Source organism: Phlebotomus papatasi, chromosome 3 (genome assembly GCF_024763615.1).
Source record: "Phlebotomus papatasi isolate M1 chromosome 3, Ppap_2.1, whole genome shotgun sequence".
Classification (NCBI taxonomy): Eukaryota; Metazoa; Arthropoda; class Insecta; order Diptera; family Psychodidae; genus Phlebotomus; species Phlebotomus papatasi.
The window spans coordinates 11,516,877-11,531,053 of record NC_077224.1 but is presented as its reverse complement, the minus strand read 5'-3'; the positions used below and the strand labels follow the sequence as shown (position 1 = coordinate 11,531,053).

The 14,177-nt window shown below is 33.6% G+C and overlaps 1 protein-coding gene across 2 annotated transcripts in view; it reads left to right on the top strand.

The window, feature by feature from the left end:
- The window catches only part of LOC129807754 (TOX high mobility group box family member 4-A-like), a 187,052-nt gene extending 177,417 nt beyond the window's left edge, over window positions 1–9,635 (top strand). For both annotated transcript variants that reach the window (XM_055857220.1, XM_055857219.1), the window contains exons 10-12: window positions 1,886–2,031; window positions 8,110–8,193; window positions 8,285–9,635. In XM_055857220.1, the coding sequence (XP_055713195.1) occupies window positions 1,886–2,031; window positions 8,110–8,193; window positions 8,285–8,351 (297 nt within the window). In that variant the 3' untranslated portion in view covers window positions 8,352–9,635. The remainder of the gene's footprint in view (window positions 1–1,885; window positions 2,032–8,109; window positions 8,194–8,284) is intronic.
- Window positions 9,636–14,177: the final 4,542 nt, after the last annotated feature.

The following is a 14,177-nucleotide window of genomic DNA, read 5'->3' as shown; positions in this document are numbered from 1 at the left end:
ATCGCACATACTCTGGCTTCAAACACTTCATATTTTTCCGGTATTCTTTTAATGAATCTGACCTATGGCAATATGTGTGCTAAGCCTGAAAGATATCCCCTATAGCATCTAAATTACAAGTTCTAGCATTTCGCAAAACCTAGGCCGCTTTCCTAAGCCTTTTTTTCTTACTTCTTCACCTTAAAAAAATTTATCATAGGATAAGTTTGCCAAATTCCGGCCAGCTTGCAATTTCGGCCACCTTTTTTGTTCCTCGAATTTTCATGAACTTTTAGATTTTACGTACTCTAGAGATTATACAATGCAAAAGAATATAACAAAAAATGTAGCTTCGACAAACGAGATGACGTGAAAAAGGTATTGAAATAATTCCCGAAGGGCAAGAAACTATGAGAATAAAGGTGGCCGAAATAGAGCACCAAAGCTATGTCTATATTTTTATTCATTTTAAAATGTATTAAGAATGATTTTAGAGTAAATAAAGACGATAAACTGTCTACAAGGTATTAAGCAACACTCTTACAAAAGAAAGAATAAAAAACATCAATTTGTATTTAAAATAGTACATTTCAAACTTGAGACTTTGGCGCTTGCATGCAACTATGCCGAAATTTGGCACACTTACCCTACTTCTTTTTCTAAAATTGAAAAAATCCGCAATTCTTAAGGATGCTCTTTTGTTTCTTTGGCTTTGTTCAGTTTAGAAATTTTGAGAAATTTGAGAAACTTTGAGAAACAAAAGAAGGATCCAGTATTGCATGCTATCCCAAATTTAGCCTAATTCCTTTTAAACCACTTTTGAATAGGTATATAAGTTGATAAAAATTTGAGAAAAATAAATTACTCTTTTGTCTTTTTTTCCCCAAGAGGTGAAAAAGAAACCTTTTCGTCCCTAATTAAAAAGTATTCAAGGGATTAGGTTGAAGCAATATACTGACCCAATTAGTAATTAGCACAAATGCATTCATTAGGCTTCATTTAGAATCCCTTTTTGGGGATTAAAGAGCTATGAGTCTCCTCCTTTTTCCTCTTGATTGTCTGCTCTGGTAAACGATTTAAGAGGATGTTTGGGATGTCTTCTGCTCAAATGATTGTTCTCTGAAGATTCTAGTGTAAAAGATAGTCCAAAGGAACGGCAAAACCTTCAAATTCTATTCAACTGATTAATTTTCTCAGAAGGTTGTTCTCAATTTCTCAACTGAAACATTTTTTTTCTAAACTCTATTTTGGTTACAAGAATAATTTGATTGTTTTCAATTAACTCCATTGATTTGTGTATATTAAAACGTAATGCTTGATGATTGTGACCCTGGAGAATATGGGTTAATGACCCATTTCAATGATCATTTTGTTAAAGTTTTCCCTTTCGAATTCAATTTCGGGAAATTCTCAAAATTTTGTGACAATTTTCCGTTGGGAGGAGAGCATGTTGTGTGTGACCTCAATCAAATTTTGTGGGTGATGGAATTTTATCGGTCGCCAGGGGGAAGGGAAAGGGAGGAGGAGGACAGTTGGGGTTGTTGGGGAATTAAGCCAATAACACGGAAGCCCCAAGGGAGACATGGCTTTTGATATGGGGGAGTCAATGAATTGTGATGTGCATTTATGCATTCAATCAATGGGATGATGAGAGGCAGAGGAAGGGGGATCCAGGGGGATGTTTTCGAAACGTTTCACACGCGACTGCCACAATTTACGCACTCAATGTCATCCTCTTTCTCTCTCTCTCTCTCATGCCAGAATGCAACAATCCCATCCCATCCTCTTTCATTCCCCAAAAACCGTTGATGGTTGATTTTTCCGCAGGGAGGGGGTCGAGCTGGAGGATGAAGTGTAACATGCAACAGATGAATGAGTGGAATTTTTCACGCATTTTCACTTTCAGATGCATCCGGCGCAGCAGGCACCACATGGACATCAAATGGTGGGACCTCCAGGAGGCGGAGGTGGTGGTCAAATTAGTCCACATACAATGTCACCAGTTTCCGGGACTCCTCCGTCAAATGAACACCATCCAAATCAGTGCATCCGGTAAGTTTTGTTCTTGTCTAACTTTTGACTAGGACTCTTGGAAGGTAGCCAAGAGGAATCTGGATTTGCTTTTCAGGGGAAAAATGTTGCACATGAAAAGGGACTTTCTTTTGAAGGGAAATTGCGCGAGGGAGGGCTAAAATTAGGGCAGGAATCTTAAAAAGTGTTTCAAAATGAATAATGTCGAAGTACATGAGAAAAATTGAGAAGCCTTCGGAATTGGGTTTCTTGGTCAAATTCTTTATTTAAAAGCATAATCAAACGATCCTCTACAAGAGATTATAAAGGGCTCAATAGTAGGATTATCGAGTGAACCGTGAGTGGTAGATCGGCTGATCGGCGTCAATCAGTCACAAAAATCGCCTGGTCGACACTAATTAATCCCCATGATCGGTTAATAGGGTTAGTAACATTGATCTGTCTTTAGAATCAGCTGATCGGCACTGATTAGTCTCCATGATCAGTTAATCGCTTCAATCAGTCTCCTAAATCGATATATCGGCACTAATTAACCTCCGTTATCGATTATTTGCGTCAACTAATCTCCAAGATCAGCTGATCGACACTGATAAGTCTCCATGATCAGTTAATCGCATCGATCAGTCTACACAATCGATAAATTTGCACTAATTAATATCCATGATCGATTAATCGCATTGATCAGTCTCCAAAGTCAGCTGATCAACACTGATTAATCCCCATGATCGTTTAATAGCATCGAGCAGTCTTTAAAATCTGCTGATCGTCACTGATTAGTCTCCATGGTCGATTACTCGCATCGATCAGTCTCCTAGATCGTCTGATCGACACTGATTAATCCCCACGATCGAGTAATAGCATCTATCAGTCTTTAGAATCATCTGATCGTCACTGATTAGTCTCCATGATCAGTTAATAGCATCGATCAGTCTTTAAAATCTGCTGATCGTCACTGATTAGTCTCCATGATCGATTACTCGCATCGATCAGTCTTCTAGATCGTCTGATCGACACTGATTAATCCCCACGATCGAGTAATAGCATCTATCAGTCTTTAGAATCATCTGATCGTCACTGATTAGTCTCCATGATCAGTTAATAGCATCGATCAGTCTTTAAAATCTGCTGATCGTCACTGATTAGTCTCCATGATCGATTACTCGCATCGATCAGTCTTCTAGATCGTCTGATCGACACTGATTAATCCCCACGATCGAGTAATAGCATCTATCAGTCTTTAGAATCATCTGATCGTCACTGATTAGTCTCCATGATCAGTTAATAGCATCGAGCAGTCTTTAAAATCTGCTGATCGTCACTGATTAGTCTCCATGGTCGATTACTCGCATCGATCAGTCTCCTAGATCGTCTGATCGACACTGATTAATCCCCACGATCGAGTAATAGCATCTATCAGTCTTTAGAATCATCTGATCGTCACTGATTAGTCTCCATGATCAGTTAATAGCATCGATCAGTCTTTAAAATCTGCTGATCGTCACTGATTAGTCTCCATGATCGATTACTCGCATCGATCAGTCTTCTAGATCGTCTGATCGACACTGATTAATCCCCACGATCGAGTAATAGCATCTATCAGTCTTTAGAATCATCTGATCGTCACTGATTAGTCTCCATGATCAGTTAATAGCATCGAGCAGTCTTTAAAATCTGCTGATCGTCACTGATTAGTCTCCATGGTCGATTACTCGCATCGATCAGTCTCCTAGATCGTCTGATCGACACTGATTAATCCCCACGATCGAGTAATAGCATCTATCAGTCTTTAGAATCATCTGATCGTCACTGATTAGTCTCCATGATCAGTTAATCGCATCTATCAGCCTCCAAGATCGTCTGGTCGGCACTGATTAGTCTCCATGATTGGTTAATCGCTTCGATCAGTCTCCTAAATCGACATATCGGCACTAATTAATCTCCACGATCGATTATTCGCGTCAATTAGTCTCCAAGATCAGCTGATCGACACAGATTAGTTTCCATGATCAGTTAATCGCATCGATCAGTCTCCAAAATCGACAAATCTGCATTAATTAATCTCCATGATCGGTTAATCGCATCGATCAGTCTCCTAGATCGTCTGGTCGGCACTGATTAGTCTCCATCATCGATTACTCGCATTGATCAGTCTCCAAAATCAGAAGATCGTCATTGATTAGTCTCTATGATCGATTATTCGTATCAAGTCTCCAAAGTCAGCTGATCGTCACTAATTAATCTCCTTGATCAGTTATTCTGAGTGAATTACTCTTCATGCTTGGCTGATGGGCACCATGGGACTCTGATATTATTCCTTAAAAAATTACTGTGTTTTTATAGTCTTGTTGAAAAAAGTTATTTAGCGGTCCAATTTATGAGAAATAGAATATTACTAGTGAATTCGAAGTTTCGCATTTTTAGACTTCTAATTGACTTTCAGATAAAAACAATTTACTATAAATTACCAGTACATTACCGATTGAAACCATTTGTGTGTAGTACACAATCTCAAGACCGTTCAAGTCAATCCACATTGCCCTAATCGGTTAAGAAATGGAGTTCTTTTACATATTTTTAAGCTTAAACCTTGAAAACTTGAACTAATTTTTAATTTTGGTGATTGCTTAAGAAAATTTATTAAAAATTTTCCATACTTTATAACCATCCCAGTTTATACTTTAAGGACTTATTAAGCACTTAATAATTGCTTAATTTAATCCAATGGTTATAAAACATTTAAGTGCTTTCCAAGTGCCTTCCAAAATTACATAATTCGAGTATCACCTTAACTTGTACTTTTGTGGGAACCCTTAGAATTGCTTAGTCACTGGAGCACAATATATTATGGAAAATTTTATAGCCAAATTCATTATTAAAATCTTTTAAACTCTAGTACATCAATTGTTTCTTACCTCCTCCTAAATGCCCATCGCCGTCTTAGCATTGCTTCTAATCTCTTGGACAAAACGAAAAATAAGAGAGCCTAGCTACTAGTTACTGACTAGCTTAATGAGAATGATAAATTTGTCAATATGACAAGAGTTCAACAACATTTATGTGGCATATTTCCAAAACTTTTAAAGTCTTCACATTGCTGTAAAAACCACTCTGTATTATTGACATTCAATGTATTTTTGGTTCATGATTAACTATCCCCATTGCGATCCAATTTTGCAATTATCGCCTTGAATGCTATAAAACTATTTTCTTGCTTTCGATAAAATAAAAATTTCAAACAATATATTCAAATTTTAGATTCATGGACCTTTTTCTCCGTTAATAAATCGCACATTTGCAAGTTTATAGCTTTATAAAAGTTCTCCTAGCAATAAAAGAAGCTTTAGAAACAAAGAATGCGATACTAATGGCATATGAACAGAAGTAACATCAATATTGACTGAAATCGTCGTATGCTTTTTGGGTGCATACCGATTAAATCAATTCATAAATTTAGAATAAAAAACATTCCGAAATTAAAAAAAAAATCTTAAGAAAAGCACATTTTAGAATATTTTAGCATAAGTAACAGGCATTCGGACAAATAAAAAATATATCTGAGAAAGGTATATCATTTACGGGTACATTACCGACTCATTACCGATTAAGTCCGACGCAGCCGGGTTGAAAATTTTAAAATCTTTCAAAAAAATTCAAATTTAATGAAATCGGTTGCAAAATATGCCCTCCAAAGTGATTAAACTTCGACCTTCGAAAATTCGATATCGAAATGTTTTTCGAACATAGTTGTCTAAGGACGAAATATTCACTTTGGCTACCTCTAAAACATATTTGAAAACAAAAACAAAATCTAGGAGAGAGTGGGGAATAGGAAAAAGTCTGTCCTGGATAATACTGTCTTTTGGGAGGGTCGTCGAAGACCGGAAGTTCATATCTTACCATTTGGCCTGGAAGTCTCTCAATCGTTTGAGAAGCAGTGTAGCGTGCTCGTGAGACAACAGACGGCGATGGGGATTCTCCGAATGTGACATCATTTGTGACTGTGGGGCGATCTAAACCACCCCTTACTTTTGCGTTTGTCCGCTGTCCCCTGCTTCACACGAAACAAGACAAACTTGATTTTAGGCCTCGATACGATGAATAATAATAACCATTTGGCCTCTAGTCGTGGCAGAAGTTGAAAAAAGTGGATTATATTTGCTTTCTCTTTGAGTTGGCGCAGTAAAATTCGAAGATTAATCCCGAAAGGGCAAAGAAAGTACATTTCAACTTCTTCTTTCATCTACATGGTGTTCAAAGTACTTGCTATTCGAATTCAAAGTTTCTCAAGTGTCAAAATGTATATATTTTTGCTTTTGGGAAAATCAATGCAAAAAGAATCAAATGAGCCCAAACAGAAGTAGATTTTGATTCTCCAATAGTGTCTTGGATAAAATGTAAATGGAACTTTATTTGCACAAAAAGTCGTTGAAGTTGTTGGGAAAAATCTTTTATTCCTCTCTTCTATTCCCTCCGTTCCTTCCTTCCTTCAGGTCCCACGTTCGGGGCAAGGACTATGTCCCACACTCCCCTGTGTTCTCCGGTGAGAACACTCCCACGGAGGTTGAGATGGGAATTTGGGAGAGGTGGATATGGCAGAGGTTACTCCGGAAAGCTCAGCACTGGGCTTGGTGTTCTTGGGGGCTCCCGGTGGCTTCAGTGGCTTCAATGCTTGGTGGTGATGATGGTGTTGCTGCTGGGGATTGGGCTGGTGGAGATGGGCGAGGTGATTGATGTTGCCTCCTCGGCGGTCAGTGGTGAAAGAGACCGATTGGCGCTCCTTTACTCATCAGCTGCTGCTGATTTTTCTACCTCCTCTCCTCGTCGCTAGCGCCCTCGTCGCCTCAGCAGGGCAACACACTCCACAGTTTTAAATTTAAATATGTTGCGCTCGCAACAAAGTTCGGAGAATTTAAATTCAATTTCGAATTTTCATACTAAATTTACGAACAAGGTGGGGAAAATTTATCAAATGTCACACTAAAAAGCTGGCAAAAGAGTTACTCAGTGATTATGGTATGATTAAATACTGGAACTGAACAGTAAACGTCGTTGTTCTGCTTTTTTCCTCACAACAATGTGAAGACCGTCATTTTGACACTTGAGCACTTAGAAATTCGAAAAGGATGTAACTCTGAAAGTCTCTTTTTTGGATCTTCAAATAGATTTTCGAATTTTTCAAGATCTACTTCTGTACGGAAAGACTTCCTCTTTCGTCTACAAGGTGATGGAAGTACTCGCTATTCGAATTCGAATTCGAAGTGTCTCAAGTGTCAGAATGTATATGTTTTTGCTTTTAGGAAAATCAATGTAAAAATGAATCAAATAGCTTCTTTTAGTGCTATATTTCATAATTTTATCCGAAATTCGAAATTATTTTTGAATTCTTCGAACATTAACGACTTTTTTTTAGAAATAGATTTCCATTTGCCTTTTATCCAAGACACTATTGTAGAATCAAATTAAGTATTTTTGAAGCAATTTTTCTTTTTCAACGTCATGTTAAACAAAACATAATTGAAAGTCAAACTTTCATTGACCTTTTGTGTCGTCTTCCTGTTGTATTTTTTTTTCACTTGAATTACATAAACCAAATAAAAGAAAAAAAAGCTGAAAAAAAACGATAACTAAAGAAGGCAAAAGCACAGGAAAAAAGTCATCTGAGTCTTTTTCAATTTTTCCTCTTGTACGAAAATAAAATTGAATTGTGAGAAATTTATGATGAAGGAAAATTCAATTTTCTCTCTCTCACTTCTTCTCTTTCTTCCACAACCCCTTACAACTAACTCCCCTTTCCCCAATTCTTTTCTTTCTTTCTTTTTTTCTTTCTTTTTTTTCGGTAAAAGGTTCACTCTTTTGAGAAAAGAAACATGTATTCATCGAACAAGATAACTCACATGTTTTCCAATGGGGTGGGGGGAGGGTGGTAGGGGGTGGAAAAGTATATGAATGGAAGAGAAATAGAGTTCTCAATGGCACGATAAATAGCACGTATCATGAATCTCGATTCAATAAACTTCACAAATGATTAATTGATAATGGATTAAATTCTCAAATTTTGGGGCTTTTTTTTCATGGATTCTATTTGTGTTGTTGTTGCAGACACGGATGTACCAATCAGGCTATTGTTAATCAAGACTGGGAGGATGAATATTGCAGCAATGAATGTGTCATAACACATTGCAGGTGAGTGTAGATTGCTTTATTTTTTAGATTTCATACAAAAACTAATATTTTTGTGATTTATCTCACATGCGAAATACACAAAAAAATGCAGAGATGTGTTCGGAAATTGGGTTCAAACCAATTCACAGCAGCCACAAACTTATTCTGCCGTCAAATAAATCTACAAGACAAGTCTATCAAATTAGTTTTTTGGCTGGAAATAAGTAAAAAAAAAATAAATAGATGCATAATTAATTGTTCTTTCAAATTTAAGAGAGAGAATTAAAAAACGATCTTTTCGTTTTTAAATTTTATTATCATTATTAATTAAAAAAATATGAAAGAAAATTCCTTTTTACCTTTAAAATAATTTAGTTTTTTTTTCAAAGTTACTTCTCACGTGTTGAATTTCTTAATTTTTTAAGTAAATTATCCTTTGAAGGATTTTTAAAATTTGTTTTAATTCTATTTTTTGAGTTTTTTCGATTCAAGATGAGAAGTACAAACTTCATTTACTATTATTTCTCAATTTTAAAATATTCCTTAGATTTTTTTTATTAAGAATTTATCATTAACTATTTCTTAATTGTTTTTCTTCGTATTCCTTCAACCATTACTGGGATTTTTTTTTTAAAAAACAGATAATTTATCTTGCATTTCGCATTGAAAAGAAAATCCAAAAAAAAAAACATTTAAAATAAAATCTCGAAATCAATCAAATTTCACTGTAGAACTTACAAGAAGGAAAAAAATATTCTCTATATATAGGTATTTTGTAAATAGAAGAAAAGTGATTGCCATAGAATTTCTTGAAAAAAAAAACATAAAACAAAAAAATTTAACATGAGTTGAAGATTAAAAAAAATAAAATAGGAATAAAGAAAACTTGAAGGTAAAAGTGAAACAAGTTTACGCTACATTTTGGTTCAAAAAAAAAGGAAAAAGAAAAACAAAATTTGTATAGAGAAAAATGAAACTTAACAATAAATCTTAATTTTAGTGAAAATGATAAAAAGTTAATTTTTTTGAATTAATAAAAATAAGAATTAAATGATTAGTCTACAACTTCTTTCATTATTACAATGGAAGTAAGGGAAGAGAAAATGAATAAAAAAATATTAAGCTCAAAATTTTAAATTAGAAAGATAAAAGAGGTTTAGAAAGGATGGAATTTATCTTTTTACAGCCTTTTGTTTTTCTTTCCTATTTGGCATGGATTTAGTACTGAAGGTGATTAATAAGCCACGCTCATAAATTAGCATGGACATGCCTTATTCATTTTTTAAATGCTTATATGATAGCGGGATAGTAATTCATCCCAAGAGCTTTCTATTGTGAGGCAATTCAAGAAACTTCTAATAAAATAAGCCACATCTCTTTAGGAAAACGTCTTTCAGTAACGAATTCGTTCAGTAAAAAATAAGCACCGCCCATTTGAAGAAAATGCTTCAATTTAATATTGCAGAATTGCATTAAATCGAAACAACTTCCCACATTTATTTGTTTCTGGGTAACATATAAAAAGTATCTTCCAATAAAAAGTAGGCCCCGCCTCTTTCAAGTACAATACTTCGGTTCGGTTTGTTCAATTGATGCTACTTTCTATTCGCTTTATTGTTCAATGCATTGGTGGAATACTATCTCAACCCTGTATTCTATATTCTGTTATTTCTTAGTGTGAGGCAATTCAAGAAACTTCTCCTAAAATAAGCTCCACCCCTTTAGGAAAACTTCTTAGAATAAGTTGGTCTTGTCCAAGCTCGCTTTTTCTGAGGTTTCATACTCAATTATGAAGCATATGGAAACGAACGACCAAGAGCTTTCCACGTTTAGTTGTATTTGTGGTCATCAAAAAGTATTCGTTCAGTAAAAAAAAAGCCCCGCCCATTGGAAGAAAATGCTTCAATTTAATGTTGCCAAATAGCATCCAATAGCATTCAATCAATCAATACAATCCAATTCCCGCACTCATTTATTTGTTTCTGAATAGCATATAAAAAGTCTCTTCTAATGAAAAGTAGGCCCCGCCCCACTCATTTAAGGGAAATACTTGAATTTAGTTTGTTTAGTTCTGGTGTACTTTCAAGATACTTTTGTGTTCAATATAGAACATTATCTAATTCCTAGAGCTTGCAGCATTCAGTTAATTATTTGAGAGTTGCACCTCGAAAAGTTTCTTTCAATAAAAATAAACCCCACCCCTTTGAAGAATAGGGTTCAATTAAATTTGTTCTAACCAGACTTATCATCAATATTCCTTGTGGAATAAGAACTCATCCCAAGAACTTTCTACATTCACTTAATTATTTCTAGCCTGTAAATCAGAATGCTTTTATCGCTTAAAATAAGCCCCTCCCCTTTAAGAGATATTATTCAAATTGATTTTTTTCTGCGTAGGCTTGATTTCTATTTACTTTGATAAACATTGAGGAATAATATCTCATCCCAGATAATTCTACATTGAATGAATTTTTATGAGCTGTACATTAAGTATGATCTTTTTAATTAATATCAAGCCCCGGCCCTTTGAAGATAATATTTTAAATCAATTTGTTCTACCCAGATCTGCTGTCTGTTGACTTGAATAATCGAATAGCATCTTACAAGCATCTCCCAAGAACTTTGTGCAGTTTCTTGGTTTTTGGTTATGTATCAAAATCATTTTATCTCATAAAATAAGCCCCTCCCCTTTAAGAAAAATTATTCATATTGATTTTTTCTGAGTAGGCTTGATTTCTATTGGCTTTGATAAGCAATGAGGAATAACATCTCATCCCAGAAAATTTTATATTCAATGAACTTTTTATTTACTGTGCACCAAGAGTGATTTTTCTAATCAAAACCTAGTCCCGCCCCTTTGGATAAAATGCTTCAAATTAATTTGAAAGACTTGACGTCAATATTCCTTGTGGAATAGCATCTCATCGCAAGTTCAGTTAATTAGTTTTGAGAAGTAGAACAGAAAGTTTTAAGCACCCAAAATAAGCTCCGCCCCTTTACGGGAAATACTTTAATTCCATTTGTTCTAGCTAAATTTTCTTGCTGTTGACTTCATGATACATGTAAAACAGTATTTCCTCCCAAAAGATTCCACATTCTTTGAAATATTTTCAGGAGATACTTCAAGAACAATTTTTCTAATGAAAATTAAACCCCGCCCCTTTAAAGAAAAGGTTATATATAAATTTGTTTTACCGAGTTCTTCGAGCTGTTGGCTTTTGCGTTAAATGTGGAAGAGTATCTTATCAGAAGAACTTTAAATATTTGTTTTATTCTGTTCAGGCTATGCCAAAAAAACTTATTTAAATTAAACTAAGCCCCGCCCATTTAGAAGAAACATGTTTGAATCATTTCAGCTTACGATTGTTAATCTCTCATCGCATTCGTATCGCCTAAAAGTTCTTGAACATTCTGCTATTGAAGAATAAAAATTTAAAAAGAATATATCAATTGCAGTATTGATAATTTCCCATGAACAGGGCGTGGTCTATCAATTCTATGGGCGGAGCTTATTCAAAAGCTCAAGCGCCATCTCTGTGCCAAATAGTCAAAGAAATTCAAAAGGTTGTACTAAGCAAATGACTCCTAATAAAACTCTTTTAAATATGAAAACTTGTAACTAAAAAGTGATGTAAATAATTTTAAGTCTTGAAATCTTTTAAGACAATTCAAAATTTTTGAGCCAATTGATGCTGAAAATTCTTTAGAGACTTTTTTTCTAATTAAAAAAAATATGAAAAGAAAATGAGAGAATAAAAGGAAAAAACAAACTTTACGGAAACATTTGATGAGAATGAGAAAGAAATAATAAAAAGTAATAAATAATAGTTTTAGGATATAATAAAAGGAAAAAAAATATAAAATTTATTGAATATTAGTTAATGGAAGAAAGTAAATATAATAAAAATTACGAGAGACTATAAAGCAGTTAGAGTGCGTGATTGCAAAGAAAGAAAATTCCTAATTTTTCTTCTGATTGAAAATTAGGAATAAACATATAAGATTTATGTGGAAAAAAAAATGAAGCATTTTGTATTATAAAAAGAGCCATGAAGCAATGTAAAATTTAATTAATTTTCAAAAAATAAAACTTTCGACATTTAATACGTTTTCTTTGATCTCGAAAAAATTACTTTGTCTTTTTAGTTTATCAAAATTCGCAAAAATAAATCAAAATACGGTTATTTAACAGAAGAAAAATTTATTTAAACTTTTGAGAAGGATTCTCTATCGTTCATTGAAAAGAAAGAAATGCAGAATAATATTGAATTAAATTATATATACATAAAAGAGAATAAATATACGATACGCTATAATTGAACTAGATAAAGAAATCAAGAGTTAGAGATGAAATAATTACAAGAAAAACAGATATCTAGAATTATTAAAAGAAAAAAAACAGAAGAAAATATAAAAGAAAAAGAAATGATATGAAAAGTAGTCGGAAGATAATCAACAGTGAAAGAAATATACCAATTTGTAGAAGGAAAAAAAACAGAGAAGATTGGAGAAAAATTTGCAAAGAAATGAGATAAATTTGAGACATTTTCTTTGACATTTTCTTTTAGTTTTTGTACAAAATAAGAAACGTAATAAGAAATGCAAGAAGAGGCACAAAAAAAAGTAATTTTCAAAGTTTTCACTGTACACAAAAAGGTGAAAATAGAGAAAAAACTATAAGGGAAAAACATTCAGAATATGCGTAAAAAAAAAGAAGATGAGAAAGAGAGAATAATACAAGCATATATAGCGAAGAAAAAAATGTATATATAAATATTTAAAATAATTAATAAAATTTCATCAATATTAGAGAATTTTTGAGATTTTTCTCTTTACTCATTTTTCTCAGTTTTTTTTCTGGCCCAGCAAATCTCTTGGCAATTTGTGGAATTCGTCTTTTGGACTGTGTGGAAAATTAAAATCGATTTTCTAATGGAATTTTCTTCTTCATTTTCTTCTCTTGCCACATATCCCTCGGGGCTCAATTCATTGCTTTTGAGAGAAATAATTCAAATTTTCAATTTTCTAAACCACTGATGGTTAGATTGATTCATAAATTAATGGTGAACAAAAGGAAATTATGTTTGCACATAACCTTCAATTTATTTTAAAGAGGTTATGTTTGATTAACTGAGATATTTAGTGATTAAAATTGATTATTTCAACCAGAACTATCGAAAATTGCGGCTTTTAGAGTGTTTTGTTGAATTAATTAGGTAAGTTTAATTTCACCAGAAATTTAAAATTTATTTAATTATTTATTTAAATTTCATGATCCTCCCTCGGCATACCATTTCGATCAGAAAAATTTCATGAAGTTCAGATTTGCATCCCTTTCTATCTCAAACCTATTGCATATGGTCTCATTCTCTCGCACTCTTCTTCATATTTTAGACATCACACCAAATTAAATTTAGCTCAATCGAAATTTGAGAAAAAAAAGTATGCAAATTTCAACTTCATGATATTATCCAAATTTTAAAGGTGTGCCGGAGCTATAAAAGTTTAATACGTAAAATACAGCGAACAAAATGAAAGCTCTCGTGAAATGCCACTACCCCTTTTAACATCGCAAGTTCATAAAACCACCGCAAGGGCGCTATTATTAAAAAGAAAAGTTTTCAATTTTCTAAGTTAAATAACTCAAAAATTCTTTTGTGCATTGGGCTGAAATTTTAGTATAGTACAGCCACAGATTATACCTATCAAACAAAACATTACTTAAGTCGATCGATAACCCCTGATCCGAGCTATAAGGGCTCAAAGTTCGAAAATTGACCGGCCTCTATCTCTGGTTCTAATTAACACTTAACTCTTTCGCGTCATTAGGGTCATGTATGCCCCGGGGAAAAAAACAATTTTTTTTTGACTATTTACATTAATTGAAATCTATCGGTTTGTGCACGACATCATAATAGAAGGATATAAGATTCTTGGCTAATTTTCTCAAGACTCCAGATATTCAGGAAAAGAAAATATTTGAGATCAAAAATCACTAATTTCGA